At 36.3% G+C, this 15,994-nt stretch overlaps 1 protein-coding gene across 1 annotated transcript in view; it reads right to left on the reverse strand.

Annotated features, from left to right (window-relative positions):
• The window catches only part of LOC138013175 (adenylate cyclase type 5-like), a 49,083-nt gene that overhangs the window by 19,896 nt on the left and 13,193 nt on the right, over nt 1-15,994 (reverse strand). Inside the window, exons 7-10 of the mRNA XM_068860187.1 lie at nt 10,801-10,966; nt 8,661-8,698; nt 5,647-5,736; nt 1-25 (exon numbers count right to left, since the gene is read on the reverse strand). The exon at nt 1-25 is cut by the window's left edge and continues 39 nt beyond it. Of these exons, the coding sequence (XP_068716288.1) occupies nt 1-25; nt 5,647-5,736; nt 8,661-8,698; nt 10,801-10,966 (319 nt within the window). The remainder of the gene's footprint in view (nt 26-5,646; nt 5,737-8,660; nt 8,699-10,800; nt 10,967-15,994) is intronic.

A 15,994-nucleotide genomic window follows, 5' to 3' on the forward strand; every position in this document is an offset into this window, starting at 1 on the left:
AGGTCGTACATAGTCCTTTCGTAGCCTAGAAATGAGAAAAAAACATCATTGAGCATGTGTGAGATTAAGCAGAGGGTTGCTGGACACATTTGAGAAACTGCATTATAAATGAGGCTAAATGCCATTTGGGCAAGGTTTATCTCAAACCAATTCAACATACAGCCATTTCATGCCAAATGGGTATGCTTTTATTTTGGGGGTAACCTGGAATCCAGCAAGGCTTGCCTGTGTATGGCCCTGCAATCTTTGTTAATCTTTGCAGCTTGCAGATTCACTGAGCCCCACCCTTCCCATCCTGGGGAAGGCTACCTGGTCGTAGAGGTAAGTATCTGAACTGTGTTCCAGTGTGATGGTGCCAGTTAGCGGTTGCTTCAGGGTGGTTCCCGCTTAGGAATGGCCAGGGATGCCACCCAGCGATTCCTGCATCACAACAACCAGTTCCCAAGCTCATCAATTGGCAAAGAGTTTAATCATATGCAAGCTGCAAGACAATTTCTAACCGACGATCAGGCATACTTTTCTTTAGACACGGCACGAAAAAGTATGCCGATACAATTTCTTAACAAGTCGTCTGCCGCCCACCTGTAAAAAGTGATGTTTTTGTGTCATGCTATGAATGTGAGCCAATCAGATTTTACCAGAAATTACTTGCACATTGCGACTCAAGGATAGATGCGATGAAAACAAAGTAGCACTCTAGCTGGAATATCTGCAAAATCAGACTTCATCCATACAATCAAAGCTATTCTGCAAATCCCGCTTGACAGTTGGTGTGGTTTCTCTGTTCAAACCATCAAAGGAAAGAATTGAGATAAAATCACAGAAAAAGCCAGAATTCTTCATGTTATCATCAGGTGCAATCAACAGTACAATGAACTTTATTTAAACTAGACCCTCTGTGAGGGTACACTGGGTTGCCTGTGGTACGTGCAGCATTCCAGGCAATTTTTTTCAAGTTGGGGGGTCATTAAAGACCATTTAAGGGCTCACCCAGAAGTCATACCAGCAGAGTCCCTTTGGCTCACAAGTCCTCACACGTTCGTACGACGAAACAGATCCTTTTCCGAGGTTAAAAACATGGCTGCCGGCCTATTAATTAATCATTTGTCAGAAAGAAGAAATTCCTGTCCTCTTTAAAAAAATTGACACGCATTGCTTACGTGTGGTAGTGAAGTAACACAGCGATTCATTCCATAATGTCAACTGAACTGAGCTGTGTGTTGTCTTCCAGGAGATTCAAGTTATCCTTGCATAATATGTAGCTCTAACAGTGCACGATATTGTTTTGGTTTTGTCTATCATTGTAGTGCCATGGTAGAAGTCTTGGGTAAATAGCCTGAGAAGACATGTGGTTACTAGCAAAGTACTGAACCCAGAAAGATTGAAGAAAATAAATGGGAAGTGAAAAACATTGTCTTCTGGGATGACATGTTTACAGTTGTCTTTGCGTAATATGTAGGTCTAACAGTACACGATATTGTTTTGGTATTGTCTATCATTGTAGCGCCATGGTAGAAGTCTTAGATAAATAGCCCCTTGAGAAGACATGTGGTTACTAGCAAAGTACTGAACCCAGAGAGATTGAAGAAAATAAAAGGGAATCGAGAAACACTGGCTTCTGGGCTGACTTGTTGATCATGCAACTTCTTTCCACCACAAGTGTAAGCGTGCACTGACAGCATCTGACAGCTTTGTAAACAAAAGTTGAAAGCTGAAGTTAAGCGCTGTCTGGCAGGGTTAGTAACTGGATGGGCGACCTAAGAAATATATCACTCAGTAACAGAAGCATAGGACCGAAAATTATATTTTAATGCTATCAAATGCGAACCAAGCAAGATACAGATTTTGTTAGCTTGCTTTATGCAAAACAATTATTGATGTAAAAGTAAATAAATATGGATACACAGTTTTTAAGAAGAGCAGAAGGAAGTTTCAGGACGGTCAATCGAGAATAAAATATTTTGCCATCGGTAACAAAATTTACGACATGAAAACAACATTAACTTTGAACCACGAATATAAAAAGTTACCATCAGCGAAAAACATTTTGGGAGATTTTAGTTTTTTTGTTGCAATTGTACTTTCGGCTGCATCGAGTAAATCACACATCGAATTCAGCGGGCGCAGTGATCAAGTTACCGCGGCATGTTTACTCGCGAAACAGTGAAGCATCTGTGTTAAATGATGCTTCGATACCACGTTTTTGTTTTGTTAGTTTTCTTTTTCTTTCAATTGTTATAAATTTTGACAAGAAATGTGCGAATTCAACACAAAGATCACAATCGCCCAACTCTCAGAGGTTGACCATTGTTTCTGGAAAATCAAAAATTTACTCTCCAAGACAAGGTTATTTATCACCAGGTAATTCCATCGTTTTGGTAATAGCAGCTACTTTATTACTCATCAGCGTCACAATCTTTTGCTGATTTTGGGGGTCATTTTGTTGAAACTCAAGCACGCTTCCAACAGACCTGGTTATTTTCGTGACTTATGCGTTACCACAAAAATTCTCCCCGTATCACATTTCAACACATGCATGCAAATTTGCTAAGCTCGAAAATTACAAAAGCTGGAAATTTCACAAAAATATTTTCCAGCGAAACATTTATTGAAACAAGCAACATATTTGCTATAAGAGGTAAGAAACCCTTCCTATTTCAGTTGCGTGAGTGCAAGCGAAACACACAATCACAAAGCATATGCAATTAAATAAATTTCTGACAGTTCACATCAAACCCTTTTCGAAAGAACCTTGACCGTACATAATAAAGCACAAAAGAGACAACAAGCTTTCATTCAAATAATTTTCACTGTCACATTTCCAATTTTTTTTAACCTTTGCAGAGTTGAGTACAAAAGGAATGTTACTTGCCAGACAAACAGGCAAACTTTAAATAGATGGGACTTCAGTAAACACTGTGAGACACAACAGAGATCACAGATCTACTTGTGGTGTTCGATTCCTTCTCTGTCTTTGTTGCACCCATAAGTTACCAGAGAAATTTCCATTTGGTTTCAGTGTTGTACGTAACACCACCTTGGCGAAATATTAAAAGTACAGCTCATTTTGATTTCGGCTCGATGGGCGAAAGATTCACGCTGTCGAAGTCCATTACTCGTCGCTTTTAAGATTCCAGATCTTTATGTTTCACTGCCTGTCTTGACGTTCCATTCTTGGGCTCCATATGGGTATATTTTCTTTAAGGATGTATTAAAACGCCATTGCATTACAATGACTTCAGACGCCATTACAGGTTAATTGTGCAGAGCAAGCTACGCATTACCCCAGCCCCCTCAAACCTAACAAAATACGCACAGAAGACTCTATGCACAAAGACACCACTTAGCAGGGGAGTGACAGGCAAGACTTTTCCCGACACGGAAAAAAATAACAAAAAAACCCACGAAATTAAACACAGATTCCGACTGGGTTTGCCATACTGGCAACCCAGTAACTAGAATATTTGAGATGTCAATAAAAGATGCTATCAAAATAAAAGCAGCAGCAACTCAACTATCTTTTTGTAAGAAGTGTGTCACTAAACCATTCTTCAGATTGTTCCACGCTTCCGTAAACAATGTCGAATTTCTCTGCTCGGCTGACTCCCCGAACGTGGCAGCATTACAGTTCTCTTTGGGTCTATTTAGATTCTCAACTTGTTGCTTCCAAATATATTCCAACGGACTTACCACAGCTATAAACGTTTTTGAGTCGGTGGAAGTGGAACGATGCATTTTTTTTCTACATGTTTGGGTCCAAGATCTCTATCGTTTTTCGACCAATCAGAGTAAAGTCCAGATTCTGGACTACGGGCAGACGACTTGTTAAGAAATTGTATCGGACGTACTTTTCTGCGTCCTGTCTAAAGAAAAGTATGCCTGATCACAGGTTACTCAATTTCTTACTGCGACTTTCATAATTCTGCTGAATCTCACCTTCAAGCACTAAGTGCCAAAGTGCATTTTGGCTTCCATCAATCAAATTTGCGAACATATCCGCCTCTGGAAAGTGAATTGGAGTTTTTGCTTCGTTCACAGCTTGAATACCATTATGATATCTTTTTAGAGGTTCTTCAGTAAGGCGCCAAGTTCGAATGTACAAATGTACAATGGGAACCAAAGATGCTGATTGGTACATGTAGGTTATGTCGCAAATCAATTGATTTCGGCATCTGTGGTTTTGCTGGTATGCGAAGTTTGATTAAAATGGAAGCCATAATGAATTTGGCGCTTAAAGATGAGATTCCACAGAATTATGAAAATCACAGTATCTGACGTATTATTTAAGAGATGGTCTGAACTGGAGTTTTTAGTTTGTCTGTTTGGACATTTTGCTAAGGGTTTTGGTGTAGAATTGAAAACTGAGATAGAAATGACACTGACTCATCAACAGACCAGATTAGCACTTGCATGGATAGCTTGGTGGTTCAGGCAATTGTCTTACTCCAGTCTTACTACCAGTTGGTGGATGGTCCTGGATGCATCACATTCTAATGGATAAACCAACTAATTTTTGTAGCACTGGAAACCAGTTTCTCCATTGGATAACCAGAGGTACATATGCTACAGATTAAGCACATACAAATATCTGCTAAATTACCGTATTTACCTGTGTATAAGTCGACCTTTTATGGCCTCAAAAGAAGCTCCAAAAATCGCCCTCGACTTATACACAGGTCAAAGATTTTGAGCCAAGTTCCAGCTTGGTAATTTATTCAAAATTAACATAATAATGTTGTCTTGGGCACAACAAACGCAGTGGACAAAAGACAACAAAAGACTTGAAAATGAATGTAAGCAATTCCAGTTGAAATGAAAAAGGATTTGTCCAAATCTAAATTTTGAAGATACTCACAAGCTCAAATATGAAATAGACACTGGAAATTTTCGTTTTCCAAAGGCGGAAAGCTCTAAAATTAAAGGCATTTCTGTTTCTTCAAATAAACTCGATCGTTCAACGGCTTAGTAACCTGGCACAATACCTCATGTTTGCCTGCAAGCATCGTCACTCGTGTTTCGTGAAAATGCTGGTTGATAATGATTGTTTTTTATTCTTCAAACCTGGCTGATTTAAATGCTTTTGCAAACTTCGTATTGTTTGGTTTATGAGTTTTGTTTTGTTTTGTTTGTCATGTGAGAAATTATAAGTGAAGGACCAATTAAACCTTGCACATTTGCGCATCGTTCGCAAGTTATTTTCAAAGATTGACTCCTGCTTCTGTGATGTTGTGCTTATCCTCTAAAGCTCTTTATCATTGAACAACAAAACAGGTTAGTTTGAGGTTTACATGTTCGATTTTCTGAGAAATTTTTCGAAACTCAAGGACAAAATGCTTGCATATACAACAACTGCTGAACCACAAAACTATTAAGCGCTTGAGGCCCTGAGTTTTTTGTGCATCCACACTTCCAGAAATCGAAGAATACAAGATTAGTGTCTCAGTAACATAATGATTTTAACAAAGAAATTAAGAAATTGCTTTTTTTGCCATCAAAAGTGGGGGGTCGACTTATACACAGGTAAATACGGTATGTCAAAAAAAAAAGTCAACACCATCTGAGCTCATGTTAAGGATTGAAAACCCGTAGCATGCTTGTTATATACTGGCTAGGATGTCAAGTTCTACTTATCAAACAAAAACCTACTTATCAATACTCCGTGCTTCAATAGAGCTTCCCAGAAATTCATTGACTTCATCATCTGGATCTTGCTGGTTTGGAGCAGTGATACCTAACCTTTTAATGACAATAATGACAATCACAATCATAATCACAACAATGAATTTCTTCCGAGAATTGTTGAAGTACAATAAAATTCAAGATTTGTTGAATTACGATAACAAATGTCATGGTCTTTGTAGTGTTAAACTGTGAATTAAATACAGTTTCTTGATTTCAGGCTGAGATGGTCACCTTATCTTTTTACAGTAGGTTTCTATTCCACATTCATACATGTAGATGCTTCCACCATCATAAAGAGATTGTCATAAACTTACAAAGTTAAACATCTGGGTTTCTGAAAGGGTGTGCAAAAAAATTAAAGATTATGCGGAAATTTTTGGCCATATTGTGTGTAAACATACATTGATTATGCAGAAATTTCAACAATTTATAAAACTAAAAATTAGACCCGTCCAATATATTAACATGCTTACGGTAAATCAGGACTAAAAATTGCGACTGAAATTTTTCCCTTTGCGATTACCATATCTGGAGGGGTCACAAATTTGCAACCAGCTTTCGCCTTCGAAATACAAGGGTTAGCAATTGGCATTTCGCCACAACTTTTGCTAAAATTAATAAATAAAGTAATAAAAATTTATTCAATTTGGAGATACGAAGCAAAATTGTAATGTGGTTGGACCACGATCCATTCCCTCAGTCATTTACCATTTCAGCAGTTTTGTTACACATACAATGTACGCATTGCAGGCTCCTATTTTGTTTTGTTAAACTTTATTGCAATGATTGTCCCTACTTTTACAAATAATGCAGTTTGATTTGCAACTATAACTTGAGGCTAAATTTTCATATCTTGTTGTATCCTTTTTTAAAATTTCGAGCCAGGGGTATGTTATTGTCCAGGCTCATTGCCAAGAAATGCGTGGAAACTGCTTACGAACTTTCATCTTGCAAACAAAATGGCAAGTTTTCTTCAGCGTTCAGGAAAATAAGTGTTTAAAATAGTCAATCTCTTTGGCTTTTATGTTTGTGAGGATGGTAAGCAGCTGCTGTATCACTAATATCATGCATTTCTTCTGTTCTATGCAGAAAATATCGGTATCATGCAGAGGATGTCGATTTTAGGGAATTACGCGGATCCGCATCACCACATCCTGTCAGATAGCATGAATTAAGTATGGCTAACACAATTTAAACGATGAGGTAGGAAGTAACCTGTGGCACAAAAGTTTTGCCAGGAATTTCTTCTTTTTTTTTGCAGATTGAAGATTTTTGCATTTTGCAAGAAGTAATTTTTATGATTGTGACAGACTGTTTTTATATTTATTTTTATTCTATTCCCTTCTAAGTCAGTTGAAACACTCGCTTAAGTCACACAAGCAAGCTGAGGGACAAATGGGGAACAAAAGTTATAGCGAAAAACAAAAACAAATACAAACAAATACTACAGAGATTGTACTCGTCAGGGAAAAGGCTTGCACAAAAATTGCTACAAAGCAAAAAATATGATCATTCCAATTTTACCTAAACTTCTGAAAAGTACAGAAATAAATTCACTGCAGGAATAAAAACAGAGTGCTAGCAGTGCCTTCTAAGTCAGTAGAAGCACCTGCTTTAGTCATGCAAGCAAGCCAAAAAGCTGAGGGGAGAATCACTCTATCCCCATTCTCCAATCCTATACTTTTTTTATTCAAACAATGTAAAAATGCCAATGACGTTATCGCATCCAACATATAGAAATCTCTATTCTGATTATAAAACATGCCTTAACTTCTCTCATTTGTGACCACTTTTCAAAAATACTCAACATTTTTATGTCAAATCACGATACATGTACATGTAAAATAGATTACTTCATAGAAAGTGCGCCGTACGGAATTTTATTCACGAGTCGCAAAACTTTAGAAACGAACGAGTGAGCGTAGCGAACGAGTGAGTTTCTAAAGTTTTGCAACGAGTGAATAAAATCCGTACAAAGCACTTTCTATGGTGTAATTTGTTTATTATATATTAAAGGAAAATAAAAGCGTGTAAATCAGAAATTTTATTGTTTTCTTTGTGATGCAAGCTTTATAAACCATGTTTGCGAAATAGCGAAAACTCAAGAATCCAATTCAGTAAGCTTAAAAACTTCCGAAATGCGCAAAAACTGTCTTCGGGGGAAACGTTACAGGTATTAAAAAATACTTCCTCATTAAGAATAACGCTAAATGCAAAAAAAGAAAAATCAAAAGTGAAATGACGAAAACACTTCTTCACATTTATTTTAGGTCCGATTAATCACTGTCTGATTCAATCACATAATGGCGGCGCTTCGCACTGTGCATCACAGACAAGTTTGGACTTTGCTGACTTACAGTGTTTATCGAGATATTAACTGTTCCTCCGTGAATGTTTGCGCCTTGAAGTAGGGACAAAACTTGTTGAGGTGACTCTTGGTTTTCTGATAAGCTGACATGTTCTCTTTCTTCAATTGCGAAGGATCTCTTAGTTGAAGTGGTGCGCTCTCTCGGTTCAATGTTTTCGAATTCTTCGTGTTTTCCTTTCATTCTCATAAATTCTTTGAGTAAGGAAACATCTCTTTTGGTTTTACTCAACGTGTTTTTGTTTGCTTGCTCTTCAATAAAAGCCTCTAAAGTTGTTTCAGGTGGAACAAAACGTGCTGAAGCCATGTCAGTTTGCGAAAAACACAAGCATGTTTTCTCAACCGGCGCGCCTCGGAACCCATTTGAGTGTTATGTTCTGATTGGCTAATGGGTGATTCTACTCAATGCTCATTGGTTATATTTTTCACATGTGAAGAACGCTATACGCAAACCTGATTGGACGTATCGGTTTTTTCACTGGTGAAATATAAGGAAGAGAGAATTCTATTTGGAAGGTTTATTACATGAAATTCGCCCCATATATATAATAAATTGGTGTTCTAACCTTCAATAGAGTTTTTTAATAATCATAATGATTGAGAAGTCACCAACCTTGCTTGCATTTTCTTGTCAAAGTCTTCTTGCTTTGGCTCTATTTTTTCGACTGCATCTTTTGTCTTAACATGTTACAAGAGAAAAGGTCATTAGACTTATCGTGTTATCAAGAGAACATTTTTAGAAAATATTTATAAATTCTGCATGGTGATGAGAAAGTATGGTCCTGTGCTCCCAAAAACTAGTTCTTTACAATTTTCCACCTCCTCCATGTGGCATTTATTTTATTTCATTATTACAGTACTTTCATTCACATGTATTTATTTGAAACAAAAGTATGATGAAAATCAAAAAGGTTACATCTGTCTATAGGCAATGACTGATGGAACAACTGAAGGCATTAAGGTTCCCTTAGACATTCTCAAAATACTGTAAACTTAATTAAAAACACAAACACAAGGAAATTTGGGTCATGGTTAGTAATTTTTTTTCCTGAAAGTCCCTTGTTGATCCTAAAGAGTACAGCATTCACATGGATCATGAAAGAAGAGGTGGACTAGAAAAGAAAGGGGCTGAGAAATAATTGATGGCTTTAATATAAGGGTGACTGTTTGATTGACCCTATTCCATAATAAGAATATGTGGAGTGATGATTTAAAACGGTATGTTTGGCATTTTGAAGCAACAAGGATAATGAACATTGTTTAACATAGCATTTTAGCAGGTGTTTGACAAATTGAATCTCAATCTCCATAAAAATGAAGGATTTCTAACTTCTATTCCATGCATTCCTATTCCGGAATATGGTCAATCAATGCACCCTTAGTTTCAGGCTGTCAACAACACCTTTTAACCATTAAAATTATTAATATTAGTGAGATAACACATGTAGCAAATGTGGCTTTCACACTCACCTTCTGCTCAGAAAAGACACATCCAAGAATTCATTGAACACATGTTGAGAAAGAATTAGATGGTTGTTAGATTTTCTTTCATCACCATGTACACGTAGAATTAAAACTACATGTATGAAACACTAAAACACAGCCACTGTAACAGAATTTAAAAACTGCTTACAGCAACACAGTCCTTATTTTCAAGGACTTGCCGAAAATCAAGATCAGAGTTACATGCAGATTGAAGGTTATTTAAAAAAGGGAAAATGACAATCATAACTCAAACCCTGACTCTATTTGACAATGAAATGCACCCAAATGTTCAACCTTCACAAACAATTTTGATAACAAAAGTTCGTGTACAGTAATCCAGCAGGATTTCATGCAACTCTGTTGATGTTGTTTCTAAAAGGATATCGTTAGAAACATGAAATAATGAAAAATTGTGGAATTAAAGCTTAAGCTGCAAAATGTCAACTGTCAAAATAATATGCTCTCGACTGGTTTTGTAGAGTCAATTTTTTTATTTTTTATTTGCCATCACAACTTGAACATTAAGAATGATAGCAATACTATTGATTATCATGAATTTTCCCCACCTTCTGTGAATTCCAAACAATGCACATCATCATCCAGGAGGTCCCACAGAAAAGAAAAAATATTGCAAAATGAGATGATAGCACCTTTAAGTTTCTTCAAAAAACCCTTCATTTTAAACAATACCTAGAAAATTAATGATTTTCTCATTCCAGTCACCATATTGTAATTGGTAATTTTGTTACGTAGATCAACCCAAACCCAAACCAACCACTGCTTTAGTGACAGTTTGCACTCTTTCTGAAGTCTCTTTATCTGCATTCTATGAACCAAGGCTCAAATAAATCCTCACCAATTTTAAGCAGTTTTCCTTGAATGTCAGTGCTTTTATTAAAATTTATTTAAAATCAAGCCTTCTCCCAACAAAATTCCTACCTAATTTCAATCACCCTCCCTTTAACCTTTTCTTGTTACCTGCATCAACTATTGTCTAATCTCAATGGACTATTCCAGGAGGAACAGGACTGGATTTTGCTAGAATTTGCCTACCATATTTTGCACACATAATATGACAATAATATATAACGTCCCAAGCTATTTATACAGAACAAATCAATCAACAAGCAATTCCTTCTGAGTCATGTATGTGACGTAGCAACCAAGAGATAAACAATGTAATTGGTATGTTCAAAATAATGCATTTTAGCAAAATGTAATACTCTTTTTAAAAAACACCTAAAACATACATGTATCATTGTTATAACCAATACTATTCTCATTGCTTTTCTTACCCTTGGGTGCTCTGCAACAATAAGGTATGATTCAATGTTGTATTGCTTGAGATAGGAGTCTCGTTCCTGACCACGTCCCTCCTCAACTACATAATCACCATTTAAACAATTCAGGACAGATTTTGTTATGTGTACACGTCTGTGGGTAGAAAAAGATTGACTGACTTTTAATATAAATTTATACATTTCAAAATATTTCCTCTATTTTAATTGGAAGGAGGCATGTCAACTAATCCAAAACGGGCCAAAGAAATTGTGTGCACAAAATTGAGATACAAGTAGAATCCTGATGGATTGAATTTTCAAAGAATAAAAAAAAGAAATGGTGAGCAGAAAAACTACATGTAAGTGCTAAAACCTGCTTAACACTATGATGCACTGAAGAGTAAAATCGTGATCAGCTGGCATTGAACAAAGTAAACTCCAAAGTGTAACTCTTAAAAGGGAAAGTTCCAGGCAGTGCTCAAAATTAACCAAACCCGTGAGTTGGGTTGCTTCATTATGAAGCCCACTATAATTGTTGAGATGAAATCATGTGACAATCAGACTTGAATATCCCATTGTTGTCAGTGTGCGACTGGGGTTTTTTGTGAAGTCTCGGTTTTCAAAATGGCGTCATCGATCTGCATCACCTACAATGTTTGATACATGTTTTTATGATAAAAATGATTACTTTACTTTAAATCTGTTGCCTCTTTGCTACATGATGTTGACATTTAGTGTTCTCTACCCAATATCTCAACTCCATTTACTTGCTCTAAACAAATTCATTCCTATCCCATGCAGTCTGCAATAGCTAGAAACTTCCACGTAGGAACGTCAAGAACTAACCGACAGTTATTTTCCTTCTCTAGGATTGAGACAAAAATATGGAATGGTATCCCCTATGGGCTTCACCAGCTTAGAAAAGACACTTTAAACGTAAATTGAATGGATTGCTTATGAAGTTTATTAAAAATGACAAGATGAATGTTGATATTTGCTACATTGCTCTTTCAAAGTTTATGATTTTCCTTTAACAGTTACCTATAATATCTCATATCATTAATTTTTTAGAACATTTTTCTCTCTTATGAATGAGGTATTTGTTTGTGTAACTCTTGTCAATTTCTGAGTGTCTTTTCATTTACTGTGTTGACAGAGCCAGTAATAATGTTGCAGTGTTATGATTTGTTTGATAATAAAGTTTTTATTAACTAACTATTGTAAGTAAATTGTCTCTTGCATTTTCCTACCTGAAAATGTTTTTTGTACAAGCTACAGATAATCGAAACACTGGATATTACTCAGCTTCGGCAAATTAATTGTTATTAACATTAATTCACACTACTATCGGACATCAACCATAGAAAGTTACCGGCAAGTAAGTAGAGTGGTGCTAATGATTAATTCATTTTCAAAATGCTTTTTTTTTTTTTTTTTGGCTGGGTTGTCTGTTGTTTTTTCCTCAGGCAAGCAAGCTTTTACAGTTGTATTTTACCAAAACTGGTTGCCAAGTAAACTTTCTCATTGTCTCGGACAACCGGACGACCACTAGTTTCAAGCACTGTTCTTACCTCTCTCACCCCTGAAATGGTCTCCAATGACAAGCAAAAAGCAAGTCTAGCACCCTGGTGAAAATCCTTAAAGGATCTTTAAAGATCTTCAAAGATCTTCAAAGACCTGACAAAGATCTTTAAAGATGAAGATCTTCACAGGATCCTTGAAGGATCTTTAAAGGATCTTCAAAGATTTTCTAACATTGAGGACTCTTGGGATACTTCCTTAAGATCCTTGAGGAAATTATCAGGATCTTGCAAAGATCTTACCAAGATCCACACACAAAATCTTGGAAAGATCCTCAAAAGGATCCTTAAAGATCCTCAAAGAGTGACTGAGGATCTTACAAGGATCTTAAAAGGATCCTTGAAAGGTTCTTAATAAAATCTTTGACAAGATCCTTAAAGATCATACTAGGATATTTCGAGGATCTTTGAAGGATCCTTACAGTGATTTTGAAAGAAACCTTACAAGGATCCTCGAAAGATCCCCAAGGATTGAATGAGGATCCTTTAAGGATCCTAAAAGGATCTTCAGAGGGATCTTGAAAAGATCTTTATCGGGATCCTTTAAGATCCTATGAGGATCCTTCACGGATCTTAAAAGGATCCTTAAAGTGATCTTGAAGGGATCTTTTTTAGGAGCCTTGAAAGATCCTATGAGGATCCTTCAAGGATCTTAAAAGGATCCTTATAGTGATCTTGAAAGGACCTTTATTAGGATCCTTGAAAGATCCTATGAGGATCCTTCACGGATCTTAAAAGGATCCTTAAAGTGATCTTGAAAGTGTCTTTGGTAGGATCCTTGAAAGATCCTATGAGGATCCTTCAAGGATCTAAAAAGGATCTTTAGAGTGATCTTGAAAATATCTTTAACAGATTTCTTACAGTTCCTTCAAGAATCTTGTAAGGACCTTTATAGGAGTGTGTATAAAAGTGTATAAAATCCCTAAAGATCCTATGAGGTATTACGTACATATACCCTCAAGCATCGTTAAGGCACCAAACTTTGAACATAAAAATAATCACGCTGTACACGAATTAATTAAAAAGAAAACTTTTATTCTGATGTAATCCATGGATTGTCGGAAATATCAGTAACAGATTACCTTGTTTGATGAACTCGTAAGAGATGCAGGCCGGCGCCAGAAGCAATATGAAACAGTATACTCTCGAAATATCAAAGAATTAGTGTCAGCACGTAAATTATCATTTACAAAAAGACCAGGGCTAAAATACAGAATTCACGGCCACATCTAGAGCCTCTAGTGACGAACCGGCTCGACCAGTATATTTTCACTTTCCGCTAACGGTCAATTCGATGAGTCTGCTATGACTTTTCAGTAATTCTTTAAAGTACATATGAATCGGAGGGTTATAATCCTCCGCCATCTTGGATAAGAGATAAGACTGGAAACTAGTGAGCCGTTTCGCTTTTGGTCAGCAGTCACCCACGATGGCTCCTCTTACAGTTCGGCGGTTTTACAACGAGCATGAATCTTATGATTCATGATTGTTTTACCCTATAAAAACTGATTCAAAACGAGGAAATGCGTACAGCAATCCAAGTACAAAGGTAGGCGCTAATTATAAGCAGATAATATTTGAGTTGATGCCGTATAATTTTGTCCTGGGATTCTCGTAAGGTTGACTTGTGGCAAGTCTATGTTGTTCCCAATTCAAATCTCTCGGGTTTAATTTAAGATTCTTTGTGTGTTGAATTTGCATGACAATGAAGCATTCACATCTAAAATGATATGGAAATACCAGAAGAAAACGTTTTATTCCCAAAATTAAAGATTTAAAATGGGTGCAACATTGAGTTAGCCGAATTGGTCAGTTGAGAATTCGAACTTTTCAAGCTTCAAGTCCCAAATTTGACATGTGCAGGCAAGGATTATAATTTGGCTTACTTGCTATAATCCTGTAAAAAAAATAGGTGAATCTTAACGAGATTACTTAAGTTTTACATCAAAAGAGTGGTTGTTGCAAATTATATGATTGGCAAAGGATTCCTTCGATTCTCTGTAAATGCTGTGTGTCTGAGGTTCATAGCAATTTTCAAAGGTTAGGTGATGCCCATTTATTGTCACTTCCAGGGCATGACTTGCTAGTACATGTGGACTTCATGATAATCAATATGAGTAATTTGCCCTTATGGTTTTGTTGTTCTTTCAGGATGTGTAACTGCATTTGAAATATTCAGAAAAAGTTCTAAAAAAGCAGCCTCAGCCAGCAATAGCATCAAATACTGAGTAACGAAAAAAATGAGTAATAAAAAGATAGATAAAATATGGTAAATACAAATGTGTTAGGTAAAATCACACATTATTGTTGTAGTGCAGATGTACTTACAAGTGCAGTAATAAGTAGGTTCTTTTTGTAGTGTTTCTCTTTTGCTGTTTTTCTATGCTACAATTTAAGGTTTTTGTCTTATTTTTAAGAAACATTTTCTCGATAAAAATGGCTGTTTGCGAAAAAAGTTTGAATATTCTTAGCTGTATCCTCAATATTAATGACTACTTAATAATGTGTCTATGATTATTTATATACATTCAAGTCATATTTAAGGAAATTTTAAGAAATTGGTTTACTGTATGCAGCTAAACTTCTAATTAATGGATAACCATGTGACCAAATAACTCCAAAAGCTACTATCATCTCAGTTGAATAAGATGTGAGCAAAGTTGTCACAGAGTTTCATGTTAAAATAATGTTGTCAAAGGGAACAAAGTCTGAAAAACAATAGTCAATGCATCATTTGTTCAGGTTTGTTAGATTTTTATTGTATTCTTCCCATCCCTTTGACCCAAGAGTTAGTGGACATTTTTTGATAACAAGCCAAGGTGATAAGCCTTACCAAACTTCACTTGCATCTTACTCAAGTGAGAATTGTAGTTTGTGGCTGTTTTTCATTCAGTTCAATAAAGAATGCTAGCAAATAAAGTTGGATATTGATTTTCCATGATTCATCATTGTTATTTTACTTCAATCACACTTAGCATTATAACATAGTTTTAAGACAAATGAAGCATTTTATGTATTGAAGTTTCTCTTCTACAGAAAGAAAGTTCCTTTTTCCAGGTTTTTAAATAAAATAATTTTGTACATCAAACTGGAGTCCAATAAGTGCAATTCAGGGTGAGAAGGTGGACAATAAAGTTAATAATCTTCTAGGTGTGGACAGGGCTCAAGTGAGAAGAGCTGTGATAACAAAAACAGATCTGATGCAACTGGTGGATGCAAATCTAACCCCCACCAGGAGCGCCCCAAGGCCAGACATGTGCCCAGCGGGAAATATGATGATGAATCTCGGCTAGGTTCCTGTAAAGCCCTAAATGATATTTAAACATCAACATCCTCAAGGATCTTGCACAGGATCTTGGCAAGGGTTTTTGAAGATCCTCAAGGATCTTGCACCAGATCTTTGAAGATCCTCAAGGATCGTGGATATGGATTTTGAAGATCCCCAAGGATCTTTGATGATCTTCAAAGATCTTGGTCAGGATCTTTAAAAATCCTTGAGGGTCTTGCACAGGATCTTTTAAGATCCTCAAGGATCTTGGACAGGATCTTCGAAGATCCTCAAGGATCCTTGAAGATCTTGGCAAGGATCTTTGAGGATCTTG

Source organism: Montipora foliosa, chromosome 8, assembly GCF_036669935.1.
Source record: "Montipora foliosa isolate CH-2021 chromosome 8, ASM3666993v2, whole genome shotgun sequence".
NCBI classification, from domain to species: Eukaryota; Metazoa; Cnidaria; class Anthozoa; order Scleractinia; family Acroporidae; genus Montipora; species Montipora foliosa.